General features: G+C 61.9%; 1 protein-coding gene across 1 annotated transcript in view; it reads right to left on the reverse strand.

Moving 5' to 3' along the window:
* NTSR1 (neurotensin receptor 1) overlaps positions 1-12,758 on the reverse strand; it is a gene marked incomplete at both ends in the record, with an annotated part of 39,217 nt that extends 26,459 nt beyond the window's left edge. The window contains one exon of the mRNA XM_080814096.1: positions 12,045-12,758. Coding sequence (XP_080670222.1) covers positions 12,045-12,758 — 714 coding nt within the window. The remainder of the gene's footprint in view (positions 1-12,044) is intronic.
* Between the last annotated feature and the right edge of the window lie 1,457 nt (positions 12,759-14,215).

The following is a 14,215-nucleotide window of genomic DNA, read 5'->3' on the forward strand; positions in this document are numbered from 1 at the left end:
TTTGAGTTATCAGGGCACAAAACTCACTGAAGAATGCTCTTAACCTTTAAATCTGCCAAGGGAGAGTAACTGAACTTTACAATACATTCCCCTTTTAACAGACAACGAACTAAAAAAGTTTGAGTCCAAATAATGTCATTTGGCCTCGTAAGCGTCAGTGTAAGATTTAGGCAAGCCCCGAGGCGCCCTCCAACCTCCCGTCCCTAGGAGGGCTCTGCTTCTTTGCTGGGCATTCTGCTGCACCTTTGTTTTAATAGCTCCTTTGAAGCAAAGTCTTCTATCATAAACTGTCTCAGATGTTTTTGGAAACAGGCAGTGTTTACAATCCAGGGCTGACTCCCACTTGGGTTACTGGACTAACTCTTTTGTCATAAACAATGTGAAATTGTACCCGATGCTCCAGCCAGTTGTTTGCAGACACAGGATGAGCCCCCATGCGAGACCGTGGTGGCCGAGACCAGGGAAAGTCACAACATGAGCCCGCTATCCCCCGCTTCTCTCCTTGGGGACACTTTCCGGATTGTAACATGAGGAGCTGGGGTCTGGACGCGGCACGGCTACTCCAGCTGAGGAGACAGAACTCAGAAGCGGGGGCCACAGAGCAGTCTGAATGTGCAGAGAAAGCACTTGAGAGGGGCCCTCAGTGGGGGGGGGGGTCCGCAGAAGCTCGTGAGGGGCTCTCCATGGCCTCCACGTTGGCGCGCTGTGTATACAGACTGAAACCCTGATTGGTTATGGCCGGTGGCTGGCGTTCTGACGGCGCTGGAGGGCAGCGGCCTCATTCGTACACCAAGTGTCCCGCTGACATGCCAGGAGGCCACATCCGAGGAATGAGCTCTGTGCCCTAGAGGGAGGCCTGCTCTAGACGCTCCCACCTAAACCTCCAAGCCAACCCCCGCAGGGGACACTGAGACTAGAGTTGAGTCCTCCCAAGTTAGAAGGGCTTGGGCTTTCCGGAAAGCTGCACGGGTGAGGTGTAAACCAGGGTGATGGGTCTGCAGCTGAATGGCCTACAAAAGTCAGAGTCGACACTCTTCAAAGGAACATAACAGAACACAGAGTCTCCTCAATGCACCATGTACAGCGTTCAGGGCAAATAAAAAAGTACTAGATATGCAAAGTAACAGGGAAATGTGACCCACTGGTAAGGAAGAGAACAAAGCAATTGGTTAAAACAGCCCTCAAGGTAGCAACAGGAAGTGTGAACAGGGTCGAGGCAAATTCTTGCCGGACTTTGATGACTTACGGGTGCGTGTTTACAGCCCCGGAGCAGCCGTCAGGAGAGCAAACACAGACAGGTATCCCTGAGACAGTGGGTCGGGGAAATAAAATGGAATACCCTGGCTTCCCCGTCAGAAGACTAAGAAAAGGATCTCTGGAAACTTGTGAGCGAGGGAGGAAATCTCAGCAAGGAGAGCGCTGGAGAGGGGACCCCCCGATTCCGTGTACGAACTGACATGAGTCCTGGGCTTATCCTTCACCCGCCAGTGCGTGGAACATACCTAGAGAACCGGGGTAAAGGAAGGACCTGAAAACTGCACTGAGACGTAAACCACCGCCCAGAACCAGGACGAAACCTGGAGCCGCGTGCTCCCGGGGAAGAGCAGGACAGCACTACAGAGGGTGCAAACGGCACTGACCGTGGAGCCACCACCAGGCAGGGAGGCAGATCAGGGTGCTCCACCTGGGCTCCCTGTCCAGAGAAGCCACTAAAACACCGGCATTCTCCAGAGCGTCTAGATAACCCGAAACACCACAGCAACATCCAAAGTGTTCAGAACGTAACTGCAGACGACTTATTACGGGAAGAACCAGGAAAACAGGACCAACTCTCACGGAAAAGACCATACAGACGGCTCTCGGGGGGCTCAGACGGCGGGACTCTAGGAGAGGACCTTGGAACAGGTACAGGCACTGTGCTCTCCAAGACAAAGGCAACTCTCTTGAAATGAATAGAAACATGCAAGTTCTTCGAAGGTGAAAAGAAACGACATCGACAGAATCAATGGAAGTTTTAGAATGAGATGATACAAGGTCATGAACCAAAGTGACCCCCAGAGAGCGATACACCAGACAGAGCAAGCAGTGTCCTGACGCACACGTCATCCCCGGCACAGACCGCGACTCTGAGCCGCCAGACAGGCCTGAACTCCTTCAGGGAACTGAAGTCACACCGGTGTGTTCTCTAAGCATAAGGAATTACGAATCAATGACAAATGCTGTCAGCATTTAGAAATTAAGCGACATGATTCTCAACAGTCCGAAGACCAGCGGGAGTCCCAAGAGAAACGACAAAATATCTTGACCTGAATCAGAATATGTTGCAAAAATCCTGAATCGTTACTAAAACAGCACTTAGGAGGGAATTTATAGCGTTCGATGTTTAACCTACAAAAGAACAAAGGCCCTGAGTCAATACTCCAAGCTCCCACCTTAAGAAATTCAGGGAGCTGAGAACAAATTGAATCCAAACCAAGCATGAAAAGGAAATGAAGACGGGAGCGTAAATAAATAAAACTGAGAGCAGAAAGACAGAAAAACTCAGGAAACTGAAAGTTGGTTATTTGAAAAAGAATGCTAATACTGGTAAAGCCCCAGCGTGTGGACCAGGGGAAAGAGGGTGCACGGGTCACCAGTACCAGGAAGGAGAGAACAGGTGGTCACAGGACCCATGGGCAGCCTAGGGGGTGACAGGAATGCCACCAGCTCCATGCCCCCAAAGGGGATGACTTAGATAACGCAGACCAGTTCCCTGAAAGACACAAGTTGCCAGAACTTGCTCCGGCAGAAGCACAACACTGGAATCCCTCTGTGCCCATGAAAGGAACAGAGTTCACAGCTGGGAGCCTTCCGACAACACTCCCGGCCCAGACGGAGTCACTGAGGGACGATACCAACCCTTTAAGGAAGACAGACGATCGCTTCCAGGAACAGAAGAGGAGCCAGTACTTCCTAAACCATTCGAGGCCAGCATGACCCCGACACCGAAACCAGACAAAGACGCACAAGAAAACAAAACTACAGACCCATATCTCTCATGAGCATAGACACAAAAATTTCAACAAATATTAAATCAAATCTGGCAACATATACAAAGGACAACGCGTGGCCAGGTGTGGCCTGTGCTCGAAATGTGAGGCTGGACCAGCAGTGAAAACTAGTAACATTTTCCACTGATACAAGGCCCCCAGAGTCGTCAGGTCCACAGAGACAGAGGCAGACTGGTGGTCTCTGGTCTGGGGAGGGGTGGCGGGGGATGGGCTCTTTCGTGGGGATGGGGAGGTGAAGGCGTGCTGGACACAGGTGGTGGGGATGGTCACACAGCAATGTGAACACGTCTAGTGCCACTGCTCTGTACACTTAAAAACCGCTGGGATGGTAATTGCACGTTCTACGCATTTTGCCACAACAAAAAATTAAGTGATGTAATTCATTGCATTAACTACGGAAGCAAAACCACATGGCCACACCAACAGACGCAGGAAAAGCACGGAACAAAATTCTACATCCATTCATGACGTCTTAACCCGATAAATGGCCTCCATTAGAAACTTATATAAACAAAAAACCTCATCCTTGATTGGAAAGTATGAAGACTTTCTCTCTAAGATCGGGAACAAGGGCAGGAAGTTTTCTCTTCCACTCTGATGACACGTCACGCTGCAAGTCACAGCCGGAGCGATGCGGCGGTACGAGGAAATTAAAGGTATACAGAGTGGAAAGGAAGAAATAAAACTTCATTCAAAGACAACACGACTGCGCAGAAGATCCCAGGGAACCTACAAAATAATTTGTAGAGTTCGTTAGTGTGCTCAGCACGGTCGCAAGACACAACATCAGCCAGCGGAACCCGATCACACTCCCAAACGCCAGCCACGAAGGCCTGGGAACAGAAAAACAATCCCCGGAACGTGAGTGTGCTGGGATGTGTGTGCTGGGGGCCAGCACCGAGGACGGCAAAGGGGACCCAACCCGAAGGAGACTCGCAGCGTCCTCGGGGACTGGAGGTCTCAGGGTAAAGACGGCAGGTCTCCCCACGACAGACACGCTGACCCAATCCAAACCCATACCCCAGTGCTATTCTGTAGATATTTAAAAGCTGATTCTGAGATTTACGTAGACAGTGAAGGGCTAAAATTAGCCAAGCCGATTCGGAACGAACTTCCCGAAGTGTGCCGGCGGCGGTGTGAGGGCAGGGCCGGTGCAGACGCGCAGACCGGGGGGTCCGGGCGGGGCGCCGTGCGGGGGGACAGGCGGCCTTTGATTCGGGCGCCAAAAAGCTTCAGTGCGGGAAAGACCGTCTTTTCGTGAGCGGCGCTGGCCCCGTGGACACGTACATAGGGAGAAAGCGCCCGCATCTCACGCTCTAGAGAAATGAACTCCAGACAGGTCAGAACCCTAAATGCGAGACGTGAACCCGTAAAGACGGCTGAAGGCGGCAGGAGGAAGGTCCCCGGGAATTCCTAGACACAGCCCCGAAGGCGGCGTCCGTGCCACGGTCGGAGAGGCCGTACTCCGGCAGCATCAGCGGTCCCTGGGGACGTGCAGGGTCAGGAAAACACAAAGAGCCGCCCCAGAGGGGCAGAGACTACCCGCGAACCACGTATCTGGACGACGGACTCGCAGGCAGAATATATTTTAAAAACTCTCCGAATTCAGCCTAAGAAAGCAAGTCGGTTTAACAATTGGGCAAACTTCAGGGCTGACTTTGGCAGAGAAGGGAGGCGCCCCGAGTCACCCACCATCAGGGAAAGGCAACTCAAGCCGTGACGGGGTCCCACCGCACGCCCCCGGGACGGCTGAGTGAAAACGGACGGAAGACTGAAAACCGACGGTGGCGGGTGCCAGCGAGGAGGCGGGGCCCCTCGTCCTTCCGCGAGGCTGTGGACACTCAGCATGGCACTGCCACTTTGGAAAAGCTTCGCGGCTTCCCGGAAGGCTGAATGCGCTTCCCGGGGGACCCGGCCGCCGGGCTCCCACGCATTCACTTGGGAGAAGGGAGGACGCGCGGTCGCGCAAAACCCTGCCGCCGGGATCGACATCAGCTTCACTCGCCACCGCCACCGCTCAGGCCGCAGAGGCTCCGTCCCAAGACGTCCGGAGAGGTGCACGCTGGGGACACGAGATCCCCGTTTCCAGGGCCGGGGCCGGGGCCGACCCCAGAGCAGCAGCACGAGAGGAAGCGTGGGGCTGACAAGACTGACCTTGACCCTCCGGGGGGGGGGGGGGGTCACGCGGGTCCACCCGTGCGCTGACTCGGAAGTCGACAGAGGGGAAGTGAGGGGCGCCTGGGTGGCTCAGCTGCTGGGCGGCTGCCCTCGGCTCAGGTCATGATTCTGGGATTTCAGGATCGAGTCCCGCATCGGGCTTCCAGCTCCGCGGGGAGCCTGCTTCTCCCTGTGACCTTCCCCCTCTCATGCTCTCACTGTCCCTCTCTCAAAAAAAAAAAAAAAAAGAAGAGGAGAAGTGACTTTTACCAGGTGTCCATTTTGAAGTAAAGGGTCTCCTGCAGGACCCTGCCCGCGGATGACAGGGAACAGCTCCTGGCCCCAGGAGGGGGTCCCAAATCAGAGGGCCGGGTCTCCCCACACACGTGGCTACCTCACTGCTGTGTGGGGGTCACGGAGCCCTCACTGGGCGCCCGGAGCCATCCAAGGCACCTTGAGGGTATGACGTCCCAGAGCCTCAAGGTCAACAACCCCAGCAGTCGGCCGGCAGCGGGGCGGGTGGGTGCGGGGCACCAGCTCTCCCCCTCCCCCACGCCCCGGCTTGGCTCCGGGGGCGAAAGGACGCACCAGGTCATGCGGCTGGCCTGGGGTCTGGCCACTGGCCCATGCTGAGTCCGCTGTGCTACTGCTGACGATCCCCAAGGTGCCTGCTCCCCGGCAGCATGGACGCTCCCCTCCCGCCTTCCCTGCCCCCACACCAGCCCAGAAGGTCGATGGAGCAGCAGGGGCTGACATGTGACACCCTCCAAGGGGGCAGAGCGAGGCTGTAGGTCAGTGGCCCCACCACGGGGCACTGGGTCTGGCTCGCGTGCCCTGCCCTCTCTGGCCTCGGCTTCCAGGTGGGACGTGAAGAACCTAGTGTTTCCACCCGGGACGGCACCCGGCCCACAGGTGGCTGCTGGTTTGCTGGGTTGGCCCGAATGTTGGGGTGCGGCTGGAGAACAGCAGGGGTGCAGGGCGCCGTGCAGAGCCCATGGCTGGGAGCCCAGCAACATCGTCCCCCCTGGCTGTGGGACTCGGGCCTTCCTGGGGGCTGAGTGGAGGGGAGAGAGTGCTGTTGGCGGCTTGGAGCTCCCCACGAACGTTTCCAGGACCCCTCTGGTCCTTGTGGACCATCGAGACCCCAGGACGACCGTGCAGGCCCCAGAGGCCCACCAGAGAGGGGACCTGGCCACCCCCCGGAGCCTTTATGGGATGAGGCCTCGGTGCACTTCACGCTCGTTTCTGACAGACTCACAGAGACATAATAGTTCACGTTCCCTAAAGGATTCCTCAGTCCACAGCTCGTCGTAAACGCCCAGCCATGTCACCACCCCCGCAATCGAGGTGCAGAACGCTTGTCGCCCAACATCAACCCCACCCCTGGCCCCTCAGCCACGAGTCTGTCTGTCGCTTTGGCGTTTCCAGAATGTCCTGCAGTGGGAAGCGCGGCTCAGGCGGCCTCCCCGCTGCTGTCCCCACTTGGCGTAGAGGGTTCGTCGTGGACACTCTGGCCGTCAGCGAAGCCCCAAGACGGGCTGGAGAGCCCGCGGGGGGCGGGGAGGGGCAGGAATCTAGGCACAGAGAGTAGAGTGCGCGCGGTAGGGGCTGGGGCGGGAGGGGCGGACAGGGTCTGACGGGGTCAGCGCTCCCTGCCTCAAACGATAGCCGCACTCTGGGGACAGGTGTCGGGGCGGTTGCGCTGAAAGACGGTTGACACGGTAAATTTCACGCTATGTATCTTTCACCACAACAGAAAACAAGAAAGAAAGGTTTTGGATCCCATTTTCTGCTCCAACCCGAACCCCGAGGAGACCACATGGGGTGTCTGGCGGCTTTCTGCGGTGGAGACAGACAGAGGCTCCCCGACATCCCAAGTGGGCCCGCAGAGTCCAGGAGACTCTCCCCGGGAGTGAGGACGGCCCCCAGGTGCCCCGCTGGGCCCACCCTGCACTGCGGACGGCGCCCTGGGATGGACTTTGTCCCGGGACGAGGACGCTCTCTTATGGAGGGGAGCACAGCTCTCCAAATGGGAACCCGCGTCCCACAGCGACGCAGCCTCATCGTCTCACCGCGGACGGTGCCTGGATTTGGCGACTGTCCCTGCCGCGGACCTCACGGCAGCCTCCCCTCCCCCTGCCGCGGGCCTCATGGCGCTCTCCCCTTCTGGGCGAGCATCTCTTTGGAACACAGGCGTGGTGCTCGGCGCTCTGGGTCTAATGCTCGTGGCCGGGCTCCGCTCTCAGGGCTGGGTGCACCGGGAGTCCAGAAAGTCCGTCCGGCCAGGAGACTCAGGCACAGGAAGGAGGCTCTGTGCTCGGGGCAGGGCTGCGTTGTCCTCGGGCCGCGGAGCAGGGGTACACGACGGCGCCAGTGGGGAGCCATTCAGTGGGGGGGTGACCTCTCCTCGACGATGTCTGTTTTGTGGAACCCTGCGCCTTGCCGCGTCACTGAGGTCGGGCCGCTACCTGCGGTTCACGGGCAGGAGAAGGAGCGGAGAACCGAGGTGCCACAGGACGGAAATCCTGAGGAAAGGACTCATGGTCCGACTCTAGTGGAACCAGTTTTCTTCGCTCAGTGGAGATGGACCTACCGCCTCTGTGTCTGTGGAGTCGCTCGAGACTCCAAGGGCCGAGCGTCACAGAGGCCGAGGACCCCGGGTGGGTGGGTGTGGGGCCCCAGCTCCTCCCCCTCCCCCACGCCCTGGCTCAGCTCCGGGGGGGAGGGGACGCACCCCTGCCCAGGGTGGCCAGCTGCCCCCGAGCTCAGGCCCAACCCCCACCAGGAGCCCTTCCGTCTGAGGAGGAGAACAGAAGCACGGAGCCCCCGGGAGCCCGGAATCATAACCAGAAAGTGTTGGCACAGAGCGACACCGGCCGCTGCAGGTGCAGGCCACCCGGGCTTCCGCCTTTCACGGTGGTGCGAGGCCGCGCCGCCCCTGCCCTCGGCTCCCCCACCCCTGCCCTCGCCTGGGCACCGCTAGCGTGCGGAGGGGCCGTTCTGCCCCGGGGAGGCTCCGAGGTGCCCTCTGTCTCTGTTCCCGGAGCTCATGTGCTCCCGGGGTGGAAATGCTTGGCCACTGGTTTGAGCCTCACAAAGACTAAATTTACTGAGAAAAGAGCAGATTCAGGTCTCAGCAGAGAAGAAGCCCTACCGTCCCCACGGACATTTGCTAGGGACTGGGCCCCACATGAGGACTAGCGTGGGGCTCTGGGATTCTGCCCAGCCGTGTCCCTCAGCACTGAGGGCTAGGGCTGACCCTGACCCTGGGGGTCAGCGCTCAGGGCACCTGTTAAGGAAGTCTAGACTCTGCCCCTCCCTCTCCTGCCCACCGTGTGCGTCCGTCCCCCACATCCCATGCCCCGAGTGGCACAGAGGCCTCCGTACTTCTGACGGAAAAAACGGGACCTCCCAGACCCCCTTCTGTTAACTAAGCGGCAGAGACAGCCTGCAACACGGACGGGGTGCTGCTTGGGAACCTGGTCACACACAAGCTGTGTGTGCACACACGTGTGTGCATGTTTCTCTGTATGTGCGTGCACACATAGGGGTCTCCTCTGTCTGTGTACACATGTTACATCTCTGTGTGTCTCTGTGTGTCCACACTCTCACGTGCATGTCTATGTACGTGTTCCTGCACGTGCATCTGTGTGTTTGCGTACGCGTGGACACAGCCCCCCAGGCTTTACAACACTGGACTGGAGGGGGTCAGCATCTCCCCCACTCTCCTTCTTTAACTGGGAAACTGAGAACGCACCTGGGGAGAGCAGACTTCTAGGAGCTGCAGCTAGAACCAGGCCAGAGCTGGCGACCAGGATGGCAACCGCCCTGGGGCAGGCAGAGTCCTGGGTCCGGGCTGGGGGGCCGCCGGGATCACGAAGCCGGGCAAGCATCTGGCCGAGTCAGATCTGAACCGACGCTCAAACCCTCCAGGTCTCTGCTGCCACTGGTCTCTGGTCGCACCGCAGGTTCGCTGGGGGGACGGACGTGAACCCTGCCCCCGGCCCACCCCAAAGCCAGCCACAGAGAGCCTGGGGCGGCGGGATCCACGTGGCCCCTGAGGTCAGAGCAGGGGACCGGGCAGGGCCGCAGGGGGATCAGACACGACCCGTGTGGGCTGACCCATACGGGCAGGGCCCTTGTGGGGACAGAGTGCGCCCCGGGGAGACGGTGCACCGAGTGGGCGAGGGGGTGGTGCTGTTTCTCAGGGGGCTTTCTAGTGAGACGACCCCTCAGGGGCAGGAAGTCTTCACTGGGACCCACAGTCCGTCGGAAAGCCCGAATCAGCTCCCTCCGGGGGTCAGAGGAGAGCCCGGACTAGGGGAGGCGGCCCCGTGGGCTCCTCCTCCCAGCCACCCCGTCAACTTGGGGCTCAGGGTCTGGGGTCTCGGCTGGCCTGGGCCTTGCCCTGCCCTCTGACAGGCTCCGCTTGGCCCAGCTCCAGGCGACACACCCAGAGGCCGCGCAGCTGCCTTCAGCGATGCCTGTTCAGAGTCGCTCGGAAATCCGGTCCCAGATCCCCTCATTTCTAAACAGGACTCCTGCAGGCCAGTGCCCAGGAGGGGCCCTTGTGGACGGGGGGCTGGTGGGAGACACGCAGGCTCTCCTGCTTTGAAAAGGGGGGTCATCGGACTGGCTGATAGCCCCCCCCCCCCGGTGAGGGCGGACACGCTCGGCCGCAAGCGCGCAGCACCCCCCACCCCCACCCCGGGCAAGCATCACTGCTTGAAACCAGTGACGTTCGCCCCGACCTGCCCAGGGGCCCCGAAGCCCAGGTGGGGGACGCAAACCTGGGGCCCCTCTCCGGACATGGAGCAGAGGGTGTGTGCAGAAGGGGGCGGGGACGGTGGTGAGGCCCCGGCCACACTCCTGGGAGCCGCTCACGGCCGGCCGGCTGGGGCCTTCGGGGGAAGACAGACCGTGGGGTCTCTGAGCGTTTAGTGAAGGCTGTGCCTGTGGGCGCGGGAGGGGGGCCTGCTGCAGACATCCGCCAGGACGCGCCCTGGGCGCTGCCGGTGTCCCTGTACAGGGACTCGGGGGATGGCCCTGTGGGGGGTGAAGTGGTGTCACCTAGACATCTGATCACACGGGGCCGAGGGAGAGGAGGCCGGAATGGGGAGAGGCTGCTTCGGGGGGCTGTGCTCATGCTACTGTGGCTTGTTTTGGAGGATTCAAACCCGCCTGCTCCTGGCCAAGCCCTCGGGAGCCCAGGGCAGGGGCAGAGGTCAGAGTGGAGGTGGCTGCCGCGTGGGCGGCGAGTGCCAGTGACCTGAGCTGCCGAGCCCAGCCTGCCCCACGACACCTTCGGAGGCAGGCGGTGCGGCTGCTGGGCCCCCCACCCCGCGCAGCTCAGGGGAGGCCTCTGCACAGCCGGTCAGAGACAGGAGCAGTGGAGACAGCGCGGTCCTCTGAGGCCTCGGGAAGACAGTTTCCCACCGCTTGTCGCACGCGGCTCCGTGTGGCTCTGCCTCCAGCGCAGGGACGGCGTCACAGGCAGGCAGCCTGGCTCTACGAACATCCCTGCGACGTGCGGCTGGGGGTGGGGTTCCTCGGCACGCAGGGGACCCCGTGGCCATCAGCTGCAGCCCCGGGAGTGATGCGTAGACGACAGCTCCTGCCCGCATGGCCGGCCCCCACCCCAGCCCACCGTCCTGCTTCCAGCAGGAGCCCTGGTCAGAGGCGGGAAAGGATGGCCAGATGGGCACGGGGCACCCTGGCCCCCTCCTCTGGCTCTGCTCAGCACCCCCCCCCCAGACCCTTCACCTCCGTCCCACTCTGCACCTCTGCAGCCACCCGGTCCCAGGGCCACAACACCATCCAAAGTGGCATCTCCGCCTGGACTTCCTTCCACACAGGGCCCTTGCCCAGGTGAAGCCTTCTCTCCACCCTGCTGTGCCCCACCCTGCCAGGATGCCTCGTCCTCGCCGGTCCCCAGGGCGGGCTCCCACCTGGGCTCCCGTGGCACCTTGCTCAGACCGTCAGAGGGCTGTTGGGCACTTGGCTCCCATGCTATCCACCTCACCATGGTCCCCCACCTGCCACCACGGCCAAATCCCTCAGGATCTTCCCGGCAGAAGCAACTTTGTCATTACCACCACCAAAACTGGGCTTCTGAGCATTTCCCCGAGCCAGGAACCAACGAGTGCTTCCCACGCACTTTCTCCCGAGTCCTCTACCGCCTGAGGTCGGGCTGGGGTCACCCGGTTCACAGATGGGAATACTGAGGCTTAATTAAGGAACGAGTCCCAGGTGGCAGCAGGTTTGGCTATAGCTCCAAGTGTGAGTGGGGGCGGGGCAGCCAGGAGGCACTGGACGCAGGGGGTCTGGGGGGAGGTCAGTGTTGGCCTGCAGAGGAGACAGACCTAGCCTCCTGGAGCCACAGATCCTTTCGGGGAAGCCGGCGAAAGGGGCCATCTCCAGCACACACGTGTTTACCTTAAACCTCAGGGAGTTTGGGGACAGCTGAGGCCCGTCTACGGACCCTCTGAGATGACCCTGATCGGAGGGCCCAGCCCCCTTTGATAGGAGGGGACAAGATTGGGGGTGAGATCTGGCAGCTCAGGATTGAAAGGCGGGGGAAGGGGGTCAGGCTGCTCCTGAGCGCCCAGGCCCCTGCCCCCATCCCCTTCCCGACTGCACAGGACTACAGTCTCCTGGGGACATCTTCTTGCTCCCTGCCCCAGAGGACACACAGGCTGGAAAGGACTTTTGAGGGGAGGGAAGGAACGAGAAGCCCGAGACGCCCGAGGCACCCCTGAGTGGGGAGTGCCTGCCAACCCTGCCCCCTGGCCAGACCCCACTTCTTCCCCGCCCTTCTCCCCCGACGCGGCTTCTCACCTGGATGACGACCTTGATTGTGGCGGTGCCCACGACGGGTGTGCACACCAGGCCGCCGGGGTGTTGGCCGTCGGTGCTGCGGTTCTGTTGGCCCATGGTGAAGGGCATGGGGACGGCCAGCAGGCCCGAGGCGAGCCAGATGGCGCTGATGAACTTCTTGGTGCGGCTGCGAGACATGAGGGTCTTGGCCCTGAAGGGGTGGCAGATGGCCAGGTAGCGCTCCACACTGAGGCTGGCCACGTTGAGGGCCGTCGCATAGGTGCAGGCGTCGCGCAGGAAGTAGTAGCCACGGCAGCCGGCGTCGCCGAAGGCCCAGGGGTGGTGCACCCAGATGAAGTTGTACAGCTCCACGGGCATGGCCAGCAGCAGGATGAGCAGGTCCGACAGCGCCAGGCTGCCCAGGTGGTAGTGCACGGTGCTCTGCAGGCTCTGCAGCGACTTCTTGCGGCCCAGCGCGAACGCCGTCACCGAGTTGCCCACTGTGCCCACCGCAAAGAGCGCCAGGTACACGGCTGTCACCAGCACCTTGGAGTAGATGTCGGTATTCACGTCCAGGTCGCTGCTGGGCGCCGCTCGCAGGCGCTCGGACTCGTTGCCCGAGCCGTTGCCGAAGCCGGGGGCCAGGAGCGCCGCCTCCAGCCCGGAGGGCGGCAGCGGGAAGGGTTTGGCGCCCGGCGCGCCCTGGGGACCGGGCGCCGAGCCGTTGAGGCGCATGGTGGGCGCGGCGCCGGCGGGGACCTCCGCGGAGGGAGCGGCGGGGAGCGCGCAAGACTGCGAGCGGGCGCGCCGTCCAGCCGGGCAGCTCCCGCCCCGGCCCGCGCCGCCCCGGAGCGCTCGTGGCGCGCTCACCGGGGGCCGCCGCTCCCCTCCCGCTCCCGGCGGACCCCGCTCGCTCCGAACTCCAGCCTCCGCGGCTCTGCGGGTCCCCGGCGCGCGGAGAGCCTGTGGCGCCGAGCGGAGCGCACGCACGGCCGCCCCGGCACGCTCACTCCCTCGCCTGCGCGGTCCTCGCTCGCGCTCCCCGCGCGCCCCCGCCCCGCACTCCGCCCGCCGCGCCCGCGCCTCCCGGGCTCCGCGCCTCCACTCAGCGGGCGGCAGCGCGGCGCGCCCAGCCGTGGGGGGCGGGGGCGGCGGCGGCGGCCCCAACCTCTGTCCCCGCCCAGCCTGAGTGGGGGGCTGGCGGGTCCCCCGCGCGCCGCTGGGGGTGCGTAGGGGATATGGGTTCTTTGCCCCCACCTCTCCCAGGAGCATGCTCTTCGTTTGGGGTCTTCCCGACTTCTCACGCCCCCACCCCCACCCCCAGGAAGGGAACTGCCCCCGGGTCTCAGGGGGGTGAGGGAGGGACGGGGGTACCGTGGGCTGAACAGCCCGCACGGTGCCATTCTGGGTGCCCAGGGGGGCTCTAGCACAACTGGGTGGGAGTGGTGAGTGGGGGGCGCAGAGAGCAGGAGCAGAGCAGCGCCCCTCCCCAGGCGGACTGCGGTCCTGCACCTGGCACCCTGCCGGGCTTTGTCCCACCGTGGGTGCCAGTGGGCACCCCCGCCTTTTATCACCACCTGGATGTGATCATCAGAAGTCACCCTCCGAGCCCATGCCCAGCAGGCTTGGGAAGGGTGGCCCTGGGGGTCCCAGGGTGGGCCCCTCCGGCTGTACCTGCTGTGCTGAGAATAGGGACCTGGAGGAGGTGGAGTGGGGGCGGAGGCTGGGCTGTGGGAGGAAGAGGTCACGCTTAAGAAGCTTGGCCAGTCCCGGCGGCCCAGTAATGGGTCCATATTTATTCCTCTCTTTTCAACAGGCTTTGGACTTCACTGCTCTACAGAAACCTGATGTTCTCATCAGGCGATCCCAGCACATAAAAATATGTGCTTAAAAACTCAGCCTTCAAAGGCAACGCGAAGATCCCCTTGCTGGAAGCTGGTAGCGCAGGCTGGGAGGCTCCGGCATGGCTCCATTCCAGCCTCGCTGCTTCGAAATTGGGCGTGGGGGTTGAACGCACGGCCCCCGGCCAGGGCTGCTCTGGACGCTGACGGTGCGGGCACGCAGCAGGGGCTCCGTGGACACCTGCGGGTGGGCGTTGCTGACGGGATCGTGCAGCGGCCTCACGGGGCGTGCAGGCGAAGGCCCACCCCGGCAAAAGTGGCGTTAACCCCCAGATGGTAAGACCGGCCTGC

This window comes from Martes martes, assembly GCF_963455335.1.
Source record: "Martes martes genome assembly, chromosome: 9".
NCBI lineage: Eukaryota > Metazoa > Chordata > Mammalia > Carnivora > Mustelidae > Martes > Martes martes.